The 21,860-nt window shown below is 31.9% G+C and overlaps 3 protein-coding genes across 3 annotated transcripts; 2 read left to right on the top strand and 1 right to left on the bottom strand.

Annotated features, from left to right (window-relative positions):
• Nucleotides 1-1,586: 1,586 nt before the first annotated feature.
• LOTGIDRAFT_115434 (hypothetical protein) lies at nt 1,587-7,136 on the bottom strand (the record flags this gene model as incomplete). Its single annotated transcript, XM_009054247.1, has 4 exons — nt 1,587-1,746; nt 2,509-2,645; nt 6,179-6,339; nt 7,058-7,136. Coding segments are annotated over 4 exons (537 nt in total), but the record flags the coding sequence as incomplete, so codon positions are not given.
• A 2,790-nt stretch (nt 7,137-9,926) lies between these two features.
• Nucleotides 9,927-12,176, top strand: LOTGIDRAFT_231759 (hypothetical protein; the record flags this gene model as incomplete). The annotated part of the gene is made up of 3 exons (XM_009054248.1): nt 9,927-10,077; nt 10,607-10,776; nt 11,554-12,176. The coding sequence occupies 3 exons, from the start codon at nt 9,927-9,929 to the stop codon at nt 11,968-11,970; spliced, it is 738 nt and encodes a 245-aa protein (XP_009052496.1). The 3' UTR covers nt 11,971-12,176.
• A 4,264-nt stretch (nt 12,177-16,440) lies between these two features.
• LOTGIDRAFT_115363 (hypothetical protein) lies at nt 16,441-18,252 on the top strand (the record flags this gene model as incomplete). The annotated part of the gene is made up of 3 exons (XM_009054249.1): nt 16,441-16,513; nt 17,485-17,618; nt 18,145-18,252. Coding segments are annotated over 3 exons (315 nt in total), but the record flags the coding sequence as incomplete, so codon positions are not given.
• Nucleotides 18,253-21,860: the final 3,608 nt, after the last annotated feature.

Here is a 21,860-nt window from a genome sequence, read left to right on the forward strand (position 1 = left end):
TTCTGTTCCGGATTTTTTTTCTTCGTTTTTTTGTCATAACTTTGTCTACCTATCAGCATAAAAATTTTTGTCCTATACAAATTACACCGGAAGATATTCAACCGGAAGTGAACATCGATTTCCTGTTTAAACCGGAAGTGAAATTGAAAATTTGACTGTACCGTTTTGTTTACTTTCTTAAACTGTCTTTGCTCAATTTTTTTCAGATTAATCAGACAAAAAGCAAAAAAAATGAAAAAAATGCAAAATTTGGCAAAAAAAATGTCTGCGACAAATTTTCGAATTTTGAAATTTTGAAACTGCTATTCTTTCAGATTTTGCCAGTAGATTCCAAAAATGCAAACCCAAAGAAAATCGACCCAAAAATACGACTTCTAGAGCCGATTATCTATTCTTGCACATATTGAACTGTGGCACTTCCGGTTTTGCAAAAAAGATCCAAAATATATTTATGCACATCGTCGCCTATATCTAAGGTTCGTGAACGTTGAAAGGTTGCTGCAACTATTGTAGTCTAAGCTCAGGAAGGTGTGTAAAAATCGAAAAAAAAAAAAAAAAAAAGAATTGACATTTCGATAACAAACTGGGACTTTGCCGTAGCAAAGTCCCACAAAAATTCCTTGAAGAGATGTAGTCCTCTAGATATACATCTATAACAATCAAATACATTTCCTTAACAATGAGCAATCAGCTCTAACTTAGACTAAAGGATTTAGATGACTACATCCCTTAAATATTAGCACTATTCATATCATTAGCCATTTAATAAATATACAATAAATGATACATAACACAATTTTGTGGTATACTACTCCTGAGTTTTTTTTGTATGCAACATTTCAACAATTGTGTACAAAGAACTTAAAACTAAGGAGTAGTAAACTATAAATTTGGGTTTCTTTATTTAATGTGTTCTCTACCTCAAAATAATGCTAAAGGATTAAATATATACATAGCTTGATAGAATACAAATATGAAGTATATCTCCAGATAAATATGGTAAAGAACTAAAGATTAAAATATTTAAAAAAATGGTTTGATGTATGTAGAATAGAACACAGTAAGGAAAGTAAAAAGATGACATGAACACAGAGGCAGAGTGAGAAAGAAACAAGAAGAATCAAAATAATAGAAAACATTAGAAGAAACACAAGACAAGCACAGAGCCTCATAATATAACAAACAGCAAAATCTATAATCATGATATTTAACAATATAATAAACAAACTCTGGTTTGGTGTATAGTCAAGTCAAGTACAAATATATGCACTTTCAAGGATTCTAATTACAAACAAAAACAGTCCACTGTATTTTAGGGAGAATAAATATTAAGAGAAACTAGACAGACTAGACTTAAATTGTGTTAATTAGGTCCAATGCTCAGACTACCTAACAATAAAGCGGACATCTGTTCATTTTGCATTGAGACACCTCTGGAAGCAGACAAATGTCTTTGCTCTAGACTCTAAACAGAGTACACCAAATCAAAATGTTGTGTTTATATTTTGAATAGCACCTAGAAGAGCACAAATATCTTTGCTCTACTCTTAACCAGATAAACCAAACCAAATTAACAGTGTCAGTTTTTAAGGCAAGAAAACGACCTGCCACCCTTGAATAATGGTTTTACAATACGGGCATGGTTTGCCTTTAAAGTTTGGTAGACATTGTTCACAACAACAGATATGTCTACATGGTTTAAACATGATGTTTCTATCTTTACTTACACAGAATACACACACATTGCTAGACTCAGATTCTACTGGATTACCTCCCTTACCTGAAATTAGAAATGAGATGGAGTTTTAAATCTTAGTTTTCTTACAAAGCCTTACTAATAATGAATTTTACGTTCTACTTCATGGGCTAATGAAGATGAGCAGCACCATGCAGTGTGCAATGAGGGCAATTTTTCCAGAACCACGACATTGGCCTACCCTTTTTCGATTTCCAACTATCAGGGATCTTTAAGACAAAGCCCTACAGTGTGCAATTCAGATAAAAAGTCTTCAAAGCACAATGGTCTTAAATATCTCTTTCTTTAATAAAGTTTTTAATCTTAATGATAGATTTTGTACCAGATGTAAAATATAGGCCTATGTGTTGGTTTTTGTATTGTATCTTTCAGTCTACAATCTGATCAATTCAGACAAAAAGTCAAGGGAGCAGTTATTTTTAGTAAAGGAAGATTACTTAGACCAATAATAAAAAAAAACATTGCGTAAATCCCAAATTTTGACTTTGTATTCTTCTAGACTACATGACTACAAATGTAGTACATTTAATGTTATAATTTAGAATTTCCAATATAGAAATGACACAAGGTATAGTTCTAACTTCATGACCTAGGCCGGTGCTTTTATACAGGAATTCTATTCTCATATCACCCTAACATTAACTTGAAATCTTTGACATTCTGAATTATTCCATTCAGATGGGAAGTTTTGCAAAATCCTCAACTTACCTTTTTTCTTCAATCTTGAGTATTCATTTAACAAGGCAGATAACTCTTTTTCATATTTCTTTATTTCTTCTTCAACTTCTCGCTTCAGTTGTTCTATTCTATTTAGATATTCATTTCTCTCTCCAATTAAAGTAACCTCCATTTCTTGCTGTTGCTGAGCTCCAGTTTGTAATTCTCTATGCTGCTGATTGATTATTGAGTCTTTTTCATGTAATTGATTTAGTAGTTGTTGTTTAGTGCAACACATAAAAAGGTTTTCACGATCTTTTTTACACAATTGCTGTTCTTTATGATTAAGTTCCTGTTTGTGCTGATGGAGTTGCTGCCCTTGTTGATGGAGTTGCTGCCCTTGTTGATGTACTATCTGATCTTTAAGATGAAGTTGTTCTTCCTTCTGATGAAGTTGTTCTCTATGTTGATGAAGTTGTTCTCTATGTTGATGAAGTTGTTCTCTATGTTGATGAAGTTGTTGATCTTTCTGCTGTACTATTTGTTCACATTGTTGTCTCTCCTCCAGTATTTCCATATCTTTATCATTTAACTGTATACAATGTCTCTGGTTAATCTCACATACAGTAGACTTGATTTGTAGGTCTTTAGTTGTCAAGACTTTTTCTATCTGACCTAACTGTTTAGCATTCTTCTCAAGTTGATCATCCTTCAGATCTATAATGTCTTCCTTCTTCTTCAACTGTCCGTCTGCCAGTGCTGCAGCCTCTAACATTGGAACATCAGGATATTGACCACCTGAATTACATCAAATATTACATCATGGGTTTCATTATTTACATATAAAAATCAGCTAGAACAGGGCGACAGATTTATTTCAAAATACTTTACTATACATTTTAATACAATCCTAGCAATTGAAACACAGTTCGGTCAAATCAATGTCTGGATTATCACTAAATTGGTTTCAACATTATTTATGTTATCAGTTTCAATGAAAATGCAGATTTTTTCCAAATGATTTTGCTTGATATTTTGAGCACAATTCTAGTGATTATCACAATGAGCAGTCAAGGTCTATGAATGGTAGATTAATAAAACCAATATTACATTAGTAAATTGATTTTATCATTTACATATCATAATCAATGAAACTGCAGACTTTTTTTTAAATGACCTAGCTTTATTTCTTGAGCATAATTCTAGTGACAATCACAATGAGTAGTCAATGTCTATGAATGGTAGATTAATAAACTAATTATTACATCAGTAAATTAATTTTATAGTTTACATATCAAAATCAGTTTCAACAGGATGACAATTTTCAATTTTAAATTACTTTGCTAAACATTTTGGAGTTGAATCTTTGTTGACCACAAACAGTTATGACAGCAAATGATTTTATTCCAGAGAAAATTTAAACACTTTCTCCATTGGAAATAAAGTAATTTGTCTTCCATTGTACTTTGCCATCAGTCTAAATACAACCCACAGTTACAGTCTATATAGATTTAAGTCTTGAAAAGTTTGTAAACTATAAAAAAAAAATTTGAAGTCTAAAAGTTATACTAAAAGCTCATTTAATTTTTGAAAATATGATATTGTATAAATGTAATTTCATTAACTAAAATATTTTGAAAATTCCACTATATTTTGTTTTTTGTACATATGATAATTGTCTAGATATATATATAGATATTCAGTATATCTTTCTATATTGATGTATTGTGTAATAGAAGCCTTTAATACCAACTAGACATATATATATTGACTGGGGGGAACTCTGGTGACAAATTCTTAAAAATATTTTTTAAGGTGCATCCCTTTTTACGTCAAAAAAAGCACAAATATGCAGTATTCAATCTAGCACTAGTCAGATCTATTTTTACTCTATTTTATTTATGTAAGGTAAAGTGAGTTATAGATACTCACAAGTTTGAGAAAAGAATTTTTCAACAAGATGGAATAACAGTTGTGTTGAATACCCACATGATCTATAGGCTGTCAGTAAATCTCGGGATAAAGTTGGGGGGTAGGGATCAGGTACCACTAGGTTACCAATCTTTCTTACTGGCTCTGAAAAATATAATTATAACAATAAATAAATATATATACTTTAGATATAACTTTCATGACATACACAAATTGATCTAAATATCAGCTGTAAAATCAACAGTTCTATCTAGACTTCTAGTCTTCATTAGCCCAATTAGGTACAGAATAGTAGGACGTGTAAATCTTCATTCCTTTCATTTTATTTTCTAACAGATACAGTTCATCTGGTACTGTTGAAATGGTTTTTGGATATTTATAACAGAAATGAACTCTGTAATAAGACTTAAATATTCATTAATCAAATATAAGTATTTCAATGAACCACCAGGGAATACGTTTATATCAGCAGTAATATCAAGAGCCCCCTGTTCTTGGAGTAAGCTCATCTCAATATATGTCTTGGATATTAAAATGTATCGGGATAGTCAGATTTCAAACTAGAAGGTAATTCTCTAATGGAAGTAAAGGTGTTTGAGAAAATTAAATGAACTCACTGATTGTAGTGAAGAATACCACAATGGAATATATATTGTGATATGGCCCCAATAACTTAATAAAACTATAAACAGAACCTATTCAGACCTAAATACGATGTTTGTAGTAAATCTATAGTAAAAATCTAACTCAATATTATGTTTGTAGTAAATCTATAGTAAGAACCTACTCAATATGATGTTTGTAGTAAATCTTTGGTAAGAACCTAACTAATATAATGTTTGTAGTAAATCTTTAGTGAGAACCTAACTAATATGATGTTTGTAGTAAATCTTTGGTAAGAACCTAACTAATATGATGTTTGTAGTAAATCTTTGGTAAGAACCTAACTAATATAATGTTTGTAGTAAATCTATAGTATGAACCTAACTAAATATGATGTTTGTAGTAAATCTATAGTAAGAACCTACTCAATATGATGTTTGTAGTAAATCTTTGGTAAGAACCTAACTAATATAATGTTTGTAGAAAATCTATAGTAAGAACCTAACTAATATGATGTTTGTAGTAAATCTATAGTAAAAACCTAACTAATATGATGTTTGTAATAAATCTATTGTAAGAACCTAACTAATATGATGTTTGTAGTAAATCTATAGTAAAAACCTAACTAATATGATGTTTGTAGTAAATCTATAGTAAGAACCTAACTAAACATGATGTTTGTAGTAAATCTACAGTAACAACCTAAAAAATATGATGTTTGTAGTAAATCTATAGCTATAACCTAACTCTATATGATGTTTGTAGTAAATCTATGGAAAGAAACTAACATCAAACGTTTGTAGTAAATTTATAATAAGAACCTAACAAATATGATGTTAAAAGTAAATCATGAAACTAACCTGTAACAGATCGATCCAAATCAACTAATTTCTGAAATGAAAATAATATATATAGCATTTAATACAACATGTGATTTTGAACTGCCATTTCTGTAGTTTTTTAACAATGTAATTCTTGAAATAGTCAAATTCAATGATTGTCATACAAGAAGGCTTTGTGCTTAAAAAGACCTTTTTCTAATTTCCTGAATACTCTCTTAAACATTTAAGGGGAATAAAATTTCAATACGGCTGTATACAAATATTCTCTTAGTGGTTACAAATTTAGTTATTGATAGTCAATATTTACAGAGAGCTACCACTAATTCTTATATTTCACTTATACAAACTTATATCTCATAGAGTAATAAAAAACTTATTCATATCTTACCTTAATAGCTGCCATTTCTCTAATAAATTCTGGCCCTTTTTCATGAAGAATAAAGTGACATTGAGATGAGACTAGAGCATGTTGCTGCCAGGAGTCAGCTGTTGGTTCCCAGTCTAATATAGCTACACCACAACAAAAACAGATTACTTTATTAGCTACAACTGAAATATAAAAGTTATCTATTTATAAGAAAAATTCAGATGTCTCCTTATTTTTTGGTTCCCTGCAGTTTGACAGTGTCAATTTAAGCAAACTATTTGATCAATTGGTGTTTATAATGAATTACCATGTATTCTTAATCATATTATTATGTTCTTATTGCATATAATTAAGAGTTTTAACCAATCATAAATGTCCATGCATGTACAGTCTGGATTAACCAAACAAAATACTTTTTGACCTTTTTTGATTGGTCACTCATTGGAATTCTGCTAAGTAATTCTCTTCTAATTTAGCTAATTATGAATTATTTATGGAAATATGGGACAAACTGGTATCTTTTCCAAGTCATTAGAACATCTCTACTTTCTATTCATATAAGTATAAGCATTATTATTTCAATTTTCATAAATGAAAATAAGGGAACCCACCTTAAATATAAAATATATTTTAATATTTGCACTTTCAGGGAAACAGTAACAATAGTTTAAGGATATTTAAATGGATCATGTTTCTCAGAAAATGCCTAATATACATTATGTTCTTGGAGTAACTGTAGAAAACTTTAAAAAAAGTTTTTGTTTGATTGCAGAAGAACCATGTGTACAAATTCAATCTCATTAAAAAATGATGCAGATAGTCGTAACAAATGTACACTAAGTGAACAAAGTGAATAAAACAGTGACTAAGATAATAAGTTTTTATCTAATAATCAATTACCTGTATGAAAAAATCCTGCCTCAGCCAGCTGAGTTTTGGTTGGTCGATATTGTTTAGGCCAGTATTTAAATGATCCAAGCGTTTGTTTATAGCTTTAAATTGAGGATGATAGATTGGATATACATTACGCTGGTCACGTGGCACTTCAGTGTTGCTCTGACACAGTTTTTTATGGACGAGTTCCTCTAATTCACGAGTTACATCCCCTACATCGATTCCACTGATCATAGGACACTGGTATCGTCCCTTAGGTGAGATTCTTTGATGAATATTCCTGATATTACTTTCATGAAATGAGGCCTGACCTCCACAATAAACGCACTGAACATGCTCTTCCTTCTCTGCTAAATATCTAAATCCTTTTTTCGCCCATTCCTCAGAATTTACATCAGTTGGATCAGGAAAAGACAACAGTCTTAAAGCTTCTCTAACCATTGATTTCTTCTCTCCAATTTTAGGATGGAAGACTTTCCCTGTAAACTGAGCACTGTGGTCCATAAAAATTCTTGGTACAATTGGAAGATTTTGGTTATTTCTATTACCGGTATCTACCCTGCTTCTTGTTTCAGCATCGTCTCCTCCAGAAAATAAATTGCGTCTAACATTTTGAACTTCTGAGTCATCAACAATAAATGCAGTTGTATGAGTTGGTGGTGTTTCGTTAGGTCTTAATAAATTGGTATCAGAATTGATATTGGCTGAACCATTCAGCGTTTTTGGTAGAGTTTGTGAACTATTTTCAGGTGTGAATTCATCATCAGATGGTTGTTGAGGTGGACTACAAAAGTGATTCAGTATTCCTACATCTGTTGGTGAAGGAGTCACTGGATCCTGAAACAGTATTTCAGGTGAAGCATCCTGATTATCTGGATCAAGAAATGGACAGTTCATATTCAGGATTCTATGGACTGCAACAGGAGATTCCTTACCCCAGATATTATATTCAATACCACAACAAAAACACTTCACTCCTTCTTTCTCTGAATAATAAAACCCAGCTCTAGCAAGACTCAGAAACGATGCCGATTCCAAATCCACATGTGGAACTTTACTCTGACAGTTGTCAACAATAACATGGTCACGCCGATCTTCATGACGCTTATTCCACAAATTGAATGATGCGATCCTCGAACTGAGGCTTGACATTGCACTATTCACATTCGACATTATCAAAAGCAATGATATTTTATCAAATTTAATCCTTGAACACAACAAAACTGACAAAAATTTCCAAAATACTAACAAAACTAGCACAAAGCCGCCATTTTGGCTATTTTATTTTGGAACTCTTCAATAATTGAAGGAAAAACTAGTCTAAAGCACTTATACGGTGGTCAAAGAGTGCAATTATGATATTTTTTTTTCGATTCCTTCGATTCTTACACCAAAACCTGCAGAAAGGATACTTTTATTTATTTTTCACCGAAGATATTGTAAACAAAACAAGGAAATCGTGTGATTTCTAGATTGTCAAAGTTCCGAAGACTTAACAACTAAAGCAAGTGAAAATAATTGCCTACAGTAGCAAAATCGGCATATATGTAAAGGCAGAACAATATGTCGTAGAGATAACTATCTTTGGTTACATTGTTTGCAATAAGGGTGGCAATGATTCCAAACTTGTGCAGTGGCATCTTTACCCAGGAGTCGGTGTTGATGTCCCTCAGCTTCAGGTTTCTCTTGATGGTATCCTTGTAGCGAAGGCGAGGTCTTTTTACTGGGGTAGAACGTTTAGTGACACCAAACGTTTCTGAGAATTTACCTTCAACACTAACGTTTGCAATCATTCTTGTGCTCTCTGGGCATCCTTACGTCCTCAAGAGTTGTCATGAACTCACTCTTCCAACTGCATCAAACGCCTTTGTGAAGTCAACAAATACAATGTACAGCTTTTGGTCTAGTTCGACGCACTTTAGTTGCAGTGATGGACTGATATTGGTCGGCCGGCAGAATTTGTTTCAGGGGACATCATCCTCTTGAACTACAGGCCTGCTCCGATTTGATCTCCATAATGTGTCTCCCGAACTACGTCTGGTGATGTTTTTGGACAGCCGGTTAATGAGAATCCGTACAAGGACTTTGCCTGCAGGGGACAGCAGAGCGATTCCTCCTCCATAGCATTTATGATCAGTTGGTATAGCCCGTTTGACAGATTTACTCCTCGTAACCTAATATACAAGTTCTGTGGATTGATATCAAATTCCGCTTTTACACTACTAACTTCATGAAGTCAGAGAATTATTTTCATGCATTTGAGTCGACTTCTCCTGTCTCAATCAACGAGTACAACGTTTATACATAGTTTGTGTTTTAGAATACAAAATATCCTGTTTTACTAGCTAAGCGATTGGCTTACTGAGAGTTTTTGTTTTTTATGCCCATTTTTTGATACTGACAACATAGTTTTTCATAATTGTGACCTACCATTTCATCATTTTTAGACCCCAACCTGCCTCTAGGCTACTCTTTCCGCCTATTCATAAGTCAATTTTCCCGCAAATTTTTAAACTTGCATTGAGCTTTCTTACATATATTGGATATTTATCAATTTTAACTGTTGAAAAGAGAATAGATCAAGGCTATTATGTAAATTAAACGGTTTAGCAAAAAATTATTTTGGTAAAAGGAAACGTGAGGTTTTTCTGTCTGTACTGGCAAAGTATTAGGCTACTGGGGTGCAGAAAATAAAAACTTAAAAATATTTCTTCCGATTAAACCTAATCATCTCGGTGTTCAGTCTCTACCAAGGGAACTGGGAAAATGAAGTTTGTTATAAATCATTTATCACTGATGCCTCTGGTCATCATAGTCTATAGCTGAGGAAGGGAAATAACTCGCATTTAGGAGTTGTTGTGAAATCAGTGCTGAAATGCCAAGAAAGAAATCTTCAGACAGCCTGGCTGATATTTGTCTCAAAAATATCGCCAAAAATATGGACAGTTATTGGCTGTCTGACTTAGACAGTGATTTTGGTGAAAATCCTTATCTTATGTACATCGTGGGCCCATTTGAACATCTGAGTAAGTAATGCTGCAGACCACAATAATTTCTTGCTCATCTCCTATTGCCCCTATACTACAATTAACTAACTCTCTCTCATTATATTAAAATGTTTTTTGATATAAGGAAGATTCTGGACAAATTTATTTTCAGTTATTATTTATATGTGCATCTAGAGATTTGAGTGATTGGCAACTTAAGACCATTGATAATCGATGATAAGCAAATATTATGTGGGTCATAATATGTGCTTTATTCTCCTTTTGAAAAAGAGTTTGAACTAACATAGGGAATCAACAGGTCCCCACCAATAAATGGGTCCCAACCCCCTGAAAAAGATGCAGGATAGCATGGAAGCAACTCATCTAATGTCCACACTGACCACAGGCTCCAACTCATCTACTTGAACTAATACTGATTTTTATATTCCCTATAGCCTTCTATATAAGACCTAACATTAACTGGATGTAGGCCTATAGTTAATTATAAAAGTAATAGTAGTACATTCAGTTGTGTCAATTTTTAAATATAAATTCATATTGTTTTCAGCTGAATGGCAGATACAGAAGTTGATTTATACGTTGTCCTCATTAAAGTTACTGAAAAGACGTCATCTTCAGATTCTAATTAGTGGTATATTAAAATCACTGGACTTGAGTAAATCTATCATAGCAGCTAACAATGGATTGATTTTAAAATCAGTTGCATTCAGATGTCAGGTGAGCTAACTTAAAATCATCTTCACAATTTCAAGCTATTACAAACTTTGTCTTATACCTTGACTGCAATAGCCACTATTCTTATCTATTCTTATAGCACACAAGTTTGTAAATTGTCGATTTGATTGGATATTGTAAGCTAGCGAATACAATCAGTCAGAGCTATCGATAGAAAGTCTGTAAACAATAGGCCATAATATTTAAGTCTTTCTGTCTTGCCTCTAATTTGCTGTTTTCATTGGCATACAATCCAATCAAATCGCTGCATTCTGTGATACAACAAAGGTGGCTATTGCAGTTTGTAATACTTTGACATTGTGAAGATAAATTAAAATAGATAATTAACCCTTTTGGCCATGGATTTAATCTGGATGGAGAGACAGATTTACACATGAACTTAACCATAATATGAATTTTTCTTTATTTTCAATATTATAAGATGATTGTCGATTGTCTTTGGTGTGAAATCCCTTGAGACAAAAAACTCTGTTTTCTCATGCAACCATATCTTTGTTTAATGCTGCCATGCTTTGTTCTAATATTTATATCTTCACCGCCCTCAAAGGAGAACAGTTGTACCATTTAGCTGCAATCAAATTTACATTCTTATGTAATCTGACAATCATAGGGTAAAGTTTGAAGACTGTTACCAGATTACTCAGGGCTATGAATTAAGAAATATAGGTGCACAAGTAAACCTGGGAAAAGGTGCTGAACAGTGCAATGCACATGCTGGAATTAATAGAATGAATTCTATCTTTTAATCTTGTCTTTCAGAGGCTGACTTCATTGAATATTAGAGGCTGTAATTATATCACACCAAATGTTATTGCTGAATCAATCCGAAATTTACCGTTATTAAAACATCTACAACTATCAAGGACTAAAACTAACGACATGGTCCTTTCTGTCATTGGTGATTATTGTTCGTTTTTACTGTCCCTCGATATCTCAGGGTGTGTCGTTAGCAATAAAGGGGCAGATAATCTGTGTCAGACATATTCGAAGGATGGACCGAAATGTCTTTCTTTACAAAAACTGAACATTCAAGCCACGCACATCACTATTAAAGGTGCTGTGGCAATTATACAAACATTTAGGGATTTACGATTGTTTGATTTCATTGATTCTTTTGAAGCGATGATTTCAGTGGTGAAAGATAATATAAGTGTGGATGACATGATACAGACATGATATTCAAATTTACAAAGTTATGGTGCATGCATGAAATTCATGATGCTGAGGATTTCAAAATTGTTGTGAGGAGTTGCCCATTTGTAACAGAACTTTCATTTTTTTGCAGAGTAGAATGTGAATATTTGTTGTTGTTGCAGGATCTGAAATTTTTACATACTTTAGATATTTGTAATGATCTTACTTATTTACTTCCCTTGATCAAGGTAAAGGGAGCTAACTTTACATCATTAGTCTTGGAATTTGTAGAGGATCTTAACACTGAAACCTTAGGAAAATATTGCCCAAATTTAGAGAATTTGTATATTGGTATGTTACTGTCTCCAAAATCTGCTGATAGAACTACTCAAAACATTTATAAAAAATTAGAAACTTTAACAATTAAAGTGGAAAATGTTGAAGCTGACTTTGATCCGATTGATTTATCCACCCTTTTGGAGAATGCAACAAATTTGAAGAAACTGGAATTATTTAATGTTGATTCATTGACTGATAATTTATTGAATCAAATCCTGATTTTCAACCCCCTGGCAAAGTTAGAGGAGATTCTTCTAGACGATTGTCATTCAATTACAGAAGAAATATTTTGGCAATTGATAACAAGAGAAAATCAACTAAGGAAAATAGTCCTCATTCAATGCTTCGAGATAACGAAGGAAAACTTTGAAACTTTTAAGAAATATATTACTCAGAACTGCTTTGATTTGACTTTGTCTTATGAATAATTTACGTAGCCAATTTATTAAGAGAATATGGGGGCACCCTGGCTCCACTTTTTGATTTTAGAAAATTTCCTAATATGGAAAAATGCATTTAAGTCGGCATTAAAAGCTTTAATAATGTAAAAGGCATAGCTCATATTTTTTAAGGGTATGCTGGGATAGGGGACTAAGAACCACTGCCAGAAAAAACTCTTTTGTTTCTTGGAACCTGAAAAATAAAAGTTTTTTGACAGAATTTCATACACCCTCACTTCTATGATTACTGATTCAAATCAAATGGTATTTGTATTTTCACAAATGACGATTTAAATGAAATGACTTAATCGTAGGGATTCTAAAAAAAAACTTTTTTTTGCCAAAAAAAAATTGTCAAACACCTCTATGCTAATGATCAAATGTTTTTTGCATTTACACCAAATTTTTTTTTTCAAGTATGTTATTCTTTGGACTGGGTTGTCCAAACAGTCAACTAATAGTGATGATATTGCTATACCAGTAGTTATATATTTTATTCACTTATTTCAAATGTATTATGTTATAAAGATTTATAAAATTTTGATAGATTTTCAGAATTTTTTATCATACACTTTACATTATATAAATGTAAGGTTATATTTTGATGAATAAAATCTTAGTATGGAAGTTTTGTGTATCATTTTAAGTGCATCAGAAGTTACTTGTAGTCTGAATAAACGCTCTCAGAGTGTAGGTAGTAGTTTGTGGTCTGAATTCTCTTGCGCAGGCGCACTCGATTTTTGCTCTACTTCCGGAAAAATGAAAAAGTAAACAGAAAAAATTTTGATAATAATTTGTGAATATTGTATTTAACGCTAAATCCATGATATGGATAATGAGGCGGTGCAAGAAACAGACGATGAAAGAGATGGCCTAAATCACGACGATTCTTCCATGCCATTGAATGGCCATCCCTCGAGCAGAACTGATCAAAATTTGGGATGCGGTTTCAAGCAGACGACGTCCCCAAATAGAATCGGACGTCGTCAAAATGTTCGTCATGAATCGGATTGTCCTTTGAACGAAGAAAACATGAAGTCTTTAAAAACTAATGCGTCCCCAACATGTAAACTGTACGTCAAAGCTCGTTTGAATGAGAAGAACCACCCAGAGAAATTTGTTGTGATTATTGATAAGTCCTATCTGAAGAAATGTGATGGCATTGTAAAGCTTGTACAAATTGTAGGTATCTAGTTTGATGACATTTTCCACTATGATTTGCATATGATTAGTCTATCCTATTACAGAAACTTGATAACCAACAGTACAATTTTTGTTTTGACAACCAAGCATTTTTAAGGGACATTCCACTTTTTTGTAAAAAAATTTTATTATCAAAAACATTGTGAATTATAAACCTTACGTAATATTATTAGATATTTTTGGTATTTAAAAATTAACGGCTGGATTCTTTTAGATAATACTTTCAAACACGTTAAAGGAAACATTTCTCTAGATTTTGATGTACAGTTTTCTTAACAAATTTGAGCAAAAAAAATTTCTGACCTGCAAAAAAAAATTTTGACCTACAAAAAAATCGGAAAGTCCCTTTAAACTAGCCTTTCTTGATTTTGCCAGTAAGAAAAGGTTGTTTTGGTGTTTTGTTTTTTTCTTAATATAACTAGGTTTTTCTTTCTTATCTTTTGTAAGCACTGGAGCTTGGCCAGAAATTTTGCCAAGTCTGAAAACACTAAAAGCCGCAAATGAGGCATGTATTTCAAACAACCAGATCTTTGTTTTTCCCAACATTCTTTTGTTGGTATAAATAATTAGGTCATTTGGTTGTAAACTTTTATACCTTGATTGAAATTTTCAGAAGTTTAACTCAAAATTCTTATCTATTTTTCAGGTTTTATCAACAGTCACGTTGGTAATGTTAGCTACTGCTGGTAGACAAGATGGTGGCTTACTTCATCTTCCCCTCAGCTGGCATTATCGCACCATGTTATTTGTCTTAATACTGACCATCTTATCTAGTTTCTTACTGCTAATTGGTCATGTGACTAACCTTATTAGTTTGTTACCCATTGATTGGATTCTTTTTGTAAGTAAATCTTTTTATATCTTGAAATAAGGTCATTAGGCACATGTTGTACAAGATCAAAATAACAAGTACTACACAATAATCAAAGGTATTGTAAAGAGGTTTTCGAAATTTTTTATGTGCATCGAGTACACTGATAGCATCAATTTGCATCATTCCATTGCAAGAATAAGGCGTTTGCTTGAAAATTGGAATGGTGCAAATTGATGCTATCAGTGTCCACGATACATGTAAAATTTTTGGAAAACCTGTTACAATCCCTTTTAATGTATGGTAGGGTGATTAAAATGATAATTATTGGTGACTAATGTTATTAGTTTGTTTCCAATCCATTGAATTCTTTGTGCAAGTAAGCTCAAAATAAAAAAAAATGCTCATATATGCAGCTTGATAAAGATTGAAAATAGGACCTGCATAAAACAAGTAGAAAAAGGATTCCAAAGTTTCTTGTAGTTTAAACCATTTATAACAAAACTGCTAATTGGAATCGTAGTGATCTAGGTTGTCATTAAGTCTTTTCACTATTCTGGCTTAACGAAGACTAACGAGATAGATAATGACTCTAAAGCTAACAGCAGATCTTTGAATTTTGATTATTTATAATTATCACTATATCATTAGATGTATTATGAAGATCATGTAGCGTGAAACTCTGAGTAACAACAACATGTTTTTTAGGTTCTGCTTTGATATTTCAATATCGCTCTATAATTGATGTATTGAGCTCTATTTTAACAGTGAAAATATTTTATTTCATTGTATGTATTATCATACAATATTCATAATAATTATATGAGTTAGATGCAATCATCAATAGGGCAGTAGCCAGTAAGAGAGCAGATTCTGTAACAGGTCGTTCAGTTTCCTTGCCGTACCAAACACATCTGGCAAATAGAGCACAGTCTCATTTATTTTTCAGGATTTGGTGCTTTATTCAGTATTTACCTTCCTATATTTAGTTGGTACATCACTTGTCGCCAGTGCTTTTGATTTTTATGATAAAATGAATTCTAATGTGAGTAAGATGACACTCAATCAACTGGTTGTTTGTATTGTAAGTATCCTATTCTAATATAATGAAAATCCTGCTAATACTAACTCTTTTTTATATAATAAAATCCTGGCCACGTATTCTTGGCGCTAGGATTCCCTAGAATCAATGTTAGAAGATAAGAACCTAGGACATCCTAGGATTCATCATTTCGAGAATACGTGGCTTGGCTGGGTATTCTCAAAACGATCTTAGCACTAGGTTGTCCAAAGATCTTAACACTATTTCTATAATATCCTAGCGCCAAGATCATTTCGACATCAGTAGCTAGAAGATCAAAATTACAGTCAAGGCAGTCTGCAGCCCTACTATTGTTTCCTAGAGAAGTATATATTATTACTGAAGAGTCAAATTGGCTTGTATACCTTTGATGAAGGTTAAGGTTTTGGGATGTTTTTTTTATTTTTCAGGTGTTAGGCTATATGTGTATAGTATGTTATATAATTTCAGGTTCTAGGCTATATGTGTATAGTATGTTATATAATTTCAGGTTCTAGGCTATATGTGTATAGTATGTTATATATTTTCAGGTTCTAGGCTATATGTGTATAGTATGTTATATAATTTCAGGTTCTAGGCTATATGTGTATAGTATGTTATATAATTCCAGGTTCTAGGCTATATGTGTATAGTATGTTATATATTTTCAGGTTCTAGTCTATATGTGTATAGTATGTTATATATTTTCAGGTTCTAGGCTATATGTGTATAGTATGTTATATAATTCCAGGTTCTAGGCTATATGTGTATAGTATGTTATATATTTTCAGGTTCTAGGCAATATGTGTATAATGTTATATATTTTCAGGTTCTAGGCTATATGTGTATAGTATGTTATATAATTTCAGGTTCTGGGCTATATGTGTATAGTATGTTATATAATTTCAGGTTCTAGGCTATATGTGTATAGTATGTTATATAATTTCAGGTTCTAGGCTATATGTGTATAGTATGTTATATAATTCCAGGTTCTAGGCTATATGTGTATAGTATGTTATATATTTTCAGGTTCTAGGCTATATGTGTATAGTATGTTATATAATTTCAGGTTCTGGGCTATATGTGTATAGTATGTTATATATTTTCAGGTTCTAGGCTATATGTGTATAGTATGTTATATATTTTGAGGTTCTAGGCTATATGTGTATAGTATGTTATATATTTTGAGGTTCTAGGCTATATGTGTATAATGTTATATAATTTCAGGTTCTAGGCTATATGTGTATAGTATGTTATATATTTTGAGGCTCTGGGCTATATGTGTATAATGTTATATATTTTCAGGTTCTAGGCTATATGTGTATAGTATGTTATATAATTTTAGGTTCTGGGCTATATGTGTATAGTATGTTATATAATTTTAGGTTCTGGGCTATATGTGTATAGTGTGTTATATAATTTCAGGTTCTAGGCTATATGTGTATAGTATGTTATATAATTTCAGGTTCTAGGCTATATGTGTATAGTATGTTATATAATTTCAGGTTCTGGGCTATATGTGTATAGTATGTTATATATTTTGAGGTTCTAGGCTATATGTGTATAGTATGTTATATATTTTGAGGTTCTAGGCTATATGTGTATAGTATGTTATATATTTTGAGGTTCTAGGCTATATGTGTATAATGTTATATAATTTCAGGTTCTAGGCTATATGTGTATAGTATGTTATATATTTTGAGGCTCTGGGCTATATGTGTATAATGTTATATATTTTCAGGTTCTAGGCTATATGTGTATAGTATGTTATATAATTTTAGGTTCTGGGCTATATGTGTATAGTATGTTATATAATTTTAGGTTCTGGGCTATATGTGTATAGTATGTTATATAATTTCAGGTTCTAGGCTATATGTGTATAGTATGTCATATAATTTTAGCTTCTAGGCTATATGTGTATAGTATGTTATATAATTTCAGGTTCTAGGCTATATGTGTATGTTATGTTATATAATTTCAGCTTCTGGGCTATATGTGTATAGTATGTTATATAATTTCAGGTTCTAGGCTATATGTGTATAGTATGTTATATAATTTTAGGTTCTAGGCTATATGTGTATAGTATGTTATATAATTTTAGGTTCTAGGCTATATGTGTATAGTATGTTATATAATTTCAGGTTCTAGGCTATATGTGTATAGTATGTTATATAATTTCAGGTTCTGGGCTATATGTGTATGTTATGTTATATAATTTCAGGTTCTAGGCTATATGTGTATGTTATGTTATATAATTTCAGGTTCTAGGCTATATGTGTATAGTATGTTATATAATTTCAGGTTCTAGGCTATATGTGTATAGTATGTTATATAATTTCAGGTTCTAGGCTATATGTGTATAGTATGTTATATATTTTGAGGTTCTAGGCTATATGTGTATAGTATGTTATATATTTTCAGGTTCTGGGCTATATGTGTATGTTATGTTATGGGTTAACAGCTATATGTAGTTATAGAATGTATAAAATACAGTATAACCTCTATCAGAGAAAACGACTAATAGAAGAGGAGGAGTTTGATATCTGAAGATCTGTCAGACGTACTTGCACAGTGTAAAATTTTATCCTGGTTCAAAATTTCCAGAGCATTGAACACGAACTTGCTCTGCTCCTGCCTGTTTCTGAATTCCAAGGAATTTCTCAGAGTAAGAAATAGAGTACTGTAGGAATTTTTAAAGTTTCATTATGTATCATATCCTAGTCCATCAAATACAGGTTGCACTCATATCATCTATTTTGTATACACCATAGGACATTACTGCTTGAAATTTTTGGGGGTGTCAATATGTCCTGTATTAAACCTGAATATCTCCTGATAGTTTTCACATGAAAAATTGTGATTTTGTTGCTGTGATTGCTTTGATTAACTCCAAATGAAAAGAAATTGTGATTTTTAAAGAATTGATCTTCCAGTCTTTATACGCTCAAAAAAAATCAGCTTTAAATTGTAAAAATAGTAAGATAAGATATTTTACTGTAAATATTTTTATATGGTAGAAATTAATGTTGTAAACAGTGCTTTATCATGCTTAATTTAGAGAATATTTTGTTAAAAAGAAAGAAACAACTATATTTTACAAGGATAACAACTTAGGTTCACAGTAAAGGATCCATTCTACCAGCTGGTCCTTGGCCAAACAAACTTGGCATTGATTTTTCCCAGACTATCCGTACCCATTTACAGTTGGGTCGACTGGATAGATGATGGTTTTCAGTTGAACCATTTTGTTTGCTTATAAAAGTAGAAATTTCTTAAAAAATTTGACATCACTTATCTTTGGGTTATCCAGAGAGCAGTTTACTGTTGTTTTATTGTATGTTTGTATAAAAACCAGGCATATCCTAACTTCCAGAATCCTATATTCCAGAATGTTGTTTCTTTTTGTACAATTGTCAGCTTATTGAAATGTTAGGTATTACTTGACTCTGGGTTATATTCTAGAGAGAGGTTTACTGTTGTTTTATTGTATGATAATATAAACACCAGGCATCTCCTTCATTTGAGCTATATTCCAGAAGGTGGTTCTTGTTTGTACTATTGTCTGCAGTAGTATATGTAGGGGTAGGCCATTGGTCCCTTCATGCCTGTGAAAGGTCTTATTTTGAAGTGAAACTTAAGCCCTCTAAATGCTCTCAATTTATCTCATACAATCTGAAATTCTTTGGCCTCTGGGGGTCTCTCCCAGCTCCAAGCCCCCTGCCTCAAGGGGCTTCGGCTTTTCTAGATGTGCCCTGATTGTCAGCTTATTGGAATCGATCAAGATTCCAGAAAAAGGTTGAAAACCCCTGATAATTAAAAGCTAGATCATGAATATCTGTAATTCTGCTACCAGTTTATAATCTGTCTCATTGTTTTTGCTGTTTTTATGTAGTTTATCAATCCAATTGTTGATATAAAGTATATGTTTTTCAGATTAGTCAGTATTACTTATTGTTGTTTTGTTTCCTGTAGAACTTATTCAGTAGTCAGCCATATTAAATTCAGTATGAGGCCTGTATAAGGTCTATAATATTATTAATTGGTTTGTCAACAATATCTATGTACATCCATGCATTGTTGGAAATAATCTCAGATTATAGGTACAGTACAAGGTTTTCAAAAAATTTAATATTTTGACCACTGGACTTTGCAGGTTAATCTAGAAAATGTAATGCACTTGTTGACATAGAAAAAGTCTTTGGTATTTTGGAACTCAATGAAGGACCTTATTCTTGAAAGATGACTATAACATACAGATTTTAAGAAATACAGATTGGATAATAAAACTGACTCTAAACAGATTTTAGTGATTGACTTGAACATTAAAATCATATGAGGTTAAGATTTCAAGAAAAAGGCTCAGACTTCTTTGGCTTATATCACTGAATCAGTACCCACTGGTAGAATAAAGTAACAAGTAATAGACGCCTGGCTTATCAAACTACAGTTTATCTAGTTTTGATAGTAAGTATATTACATGGATGTGCTGAGATATTGTTGCTCCTTTTTTTCGATAGTCTTTTTTATTATAGATATTTTTTGATTTATTGATGCTATCAGTGTCCCCGATACACATAAAGAAAACCTCTTTACAATCATTTTAAGATGTTTTTGACAACACACATTTGTTTGTTAATTTTTTATCAATCCAGTCTTCTTACCAGTTTATTTATGCATGTTCTAATCTTCTTTATTTTTTAGAGAAATCTCAGATTTAATTTTATACTCATATAGACTGCTGATCACAAGGTGTCAGTCTCAGTAAAATGCAATATCACTTTATCCAGTTAGGAACTTAACTGCTTTTCTATATGACAAAGTCTTTAGAAAAGTCGAGTTGTCAATCTAATTTTTAAAAGCAGATAATTATGAACACTCATGTATATAAGAAAGCACAGATTATGAAGGTGAGCTGTGAACACTCTTACTGATAAGTTTAGCTAGATATGATTGGTCGAACAGAACTTGAATGTACACCTTTAAGTTACGATGATTTTTTTGTAAGGTTTTTGTTATTTCTTTATCAATCAAGTCTTACCAATTTGTTTATGCATATTCTAGTCTTCTTAAGATTTTTTTTAATACTCATATGGATGGTGAGGATTGCTTTTTACAGCTGAGCACAAGGAATCAGTCATTTTATAAGGCAAATCATGCCCAGTTACTATAATTATATTCAAAGGACAGGCCTTAAGCATAATCAATTGTTAAATTTATGTTTTGACTATATTTAAGTAAAATCAATAAATAGGGCAGGCCTTGGCTATTGGTGCCTCTGTAAGCGTGGACCATTGTTGTATTATTTTAGGTTTTATTTGTTATACCATTGTTTTATTAAATGCTTATTTTTGATCTTTATTAAAGAATCTCTTCTTATTAAGTAGTTTTATTAGTGTGTTCCTTTTTAGAGAAAAGGTTAATTCCTTTATATATAATTCTCTTTTCATGTGTTTAGAATTCTCACTTAAAACATACAGTGCTGTATCTGGTATCATGTAAATTACTGGGCTTGGCTATATACATTGCGAGACTAGCAAGAGACCTGCTGAGGTAGCTTTACAGTGCACATATTATAGAAAAAACTATTAGTAATTGATAGACAACCTAAATGACCAATTAGAAATGGATAAATAACTTACATAACCAAGTAATGGATAGACAACTTACATGACCTAGTAGTGGATAGACAAATTACATGACCTAGTAGTGGATAGACAAATTACATGACCTAGTAATGGATAGACAAATTACATGACCTAGTAATGGATAGACAATTTACATGACCTAGTAATGGATAGACAAATTACATGACCTAGTAATGGATAGACAACTTACATGACCTAGTAATGGATAGACAAATTACATGACCTAGTAATGGATAGACAAATTACATGACCTAGTAATGGATAGACAAATTACATGACCTAGTAATGGATAGACAAATTACATGACCTAGTAATGGATAGACAATTTACATGACCTAGTAATGGATAGACAATTTACATGACCTAGTAATGGATAGACAATTTACATGACCTAGTAATGGATAGACAAATTACATGACCTAGTAATGGATAAA

This window comes from Lottia gigantea (genome assembly GCF_000327385.1).
Source record: "Lottia gigantea unplaced genomic scaffold LOTGIsca_21, whole genome shotgun sequence".
Taxonomy (NCBI): domain Eukaryota; kingdom Metazoa; phylum Mollusca; class Gastropoda; family Lottiidae; genus Lottia; species Lottia gigantea.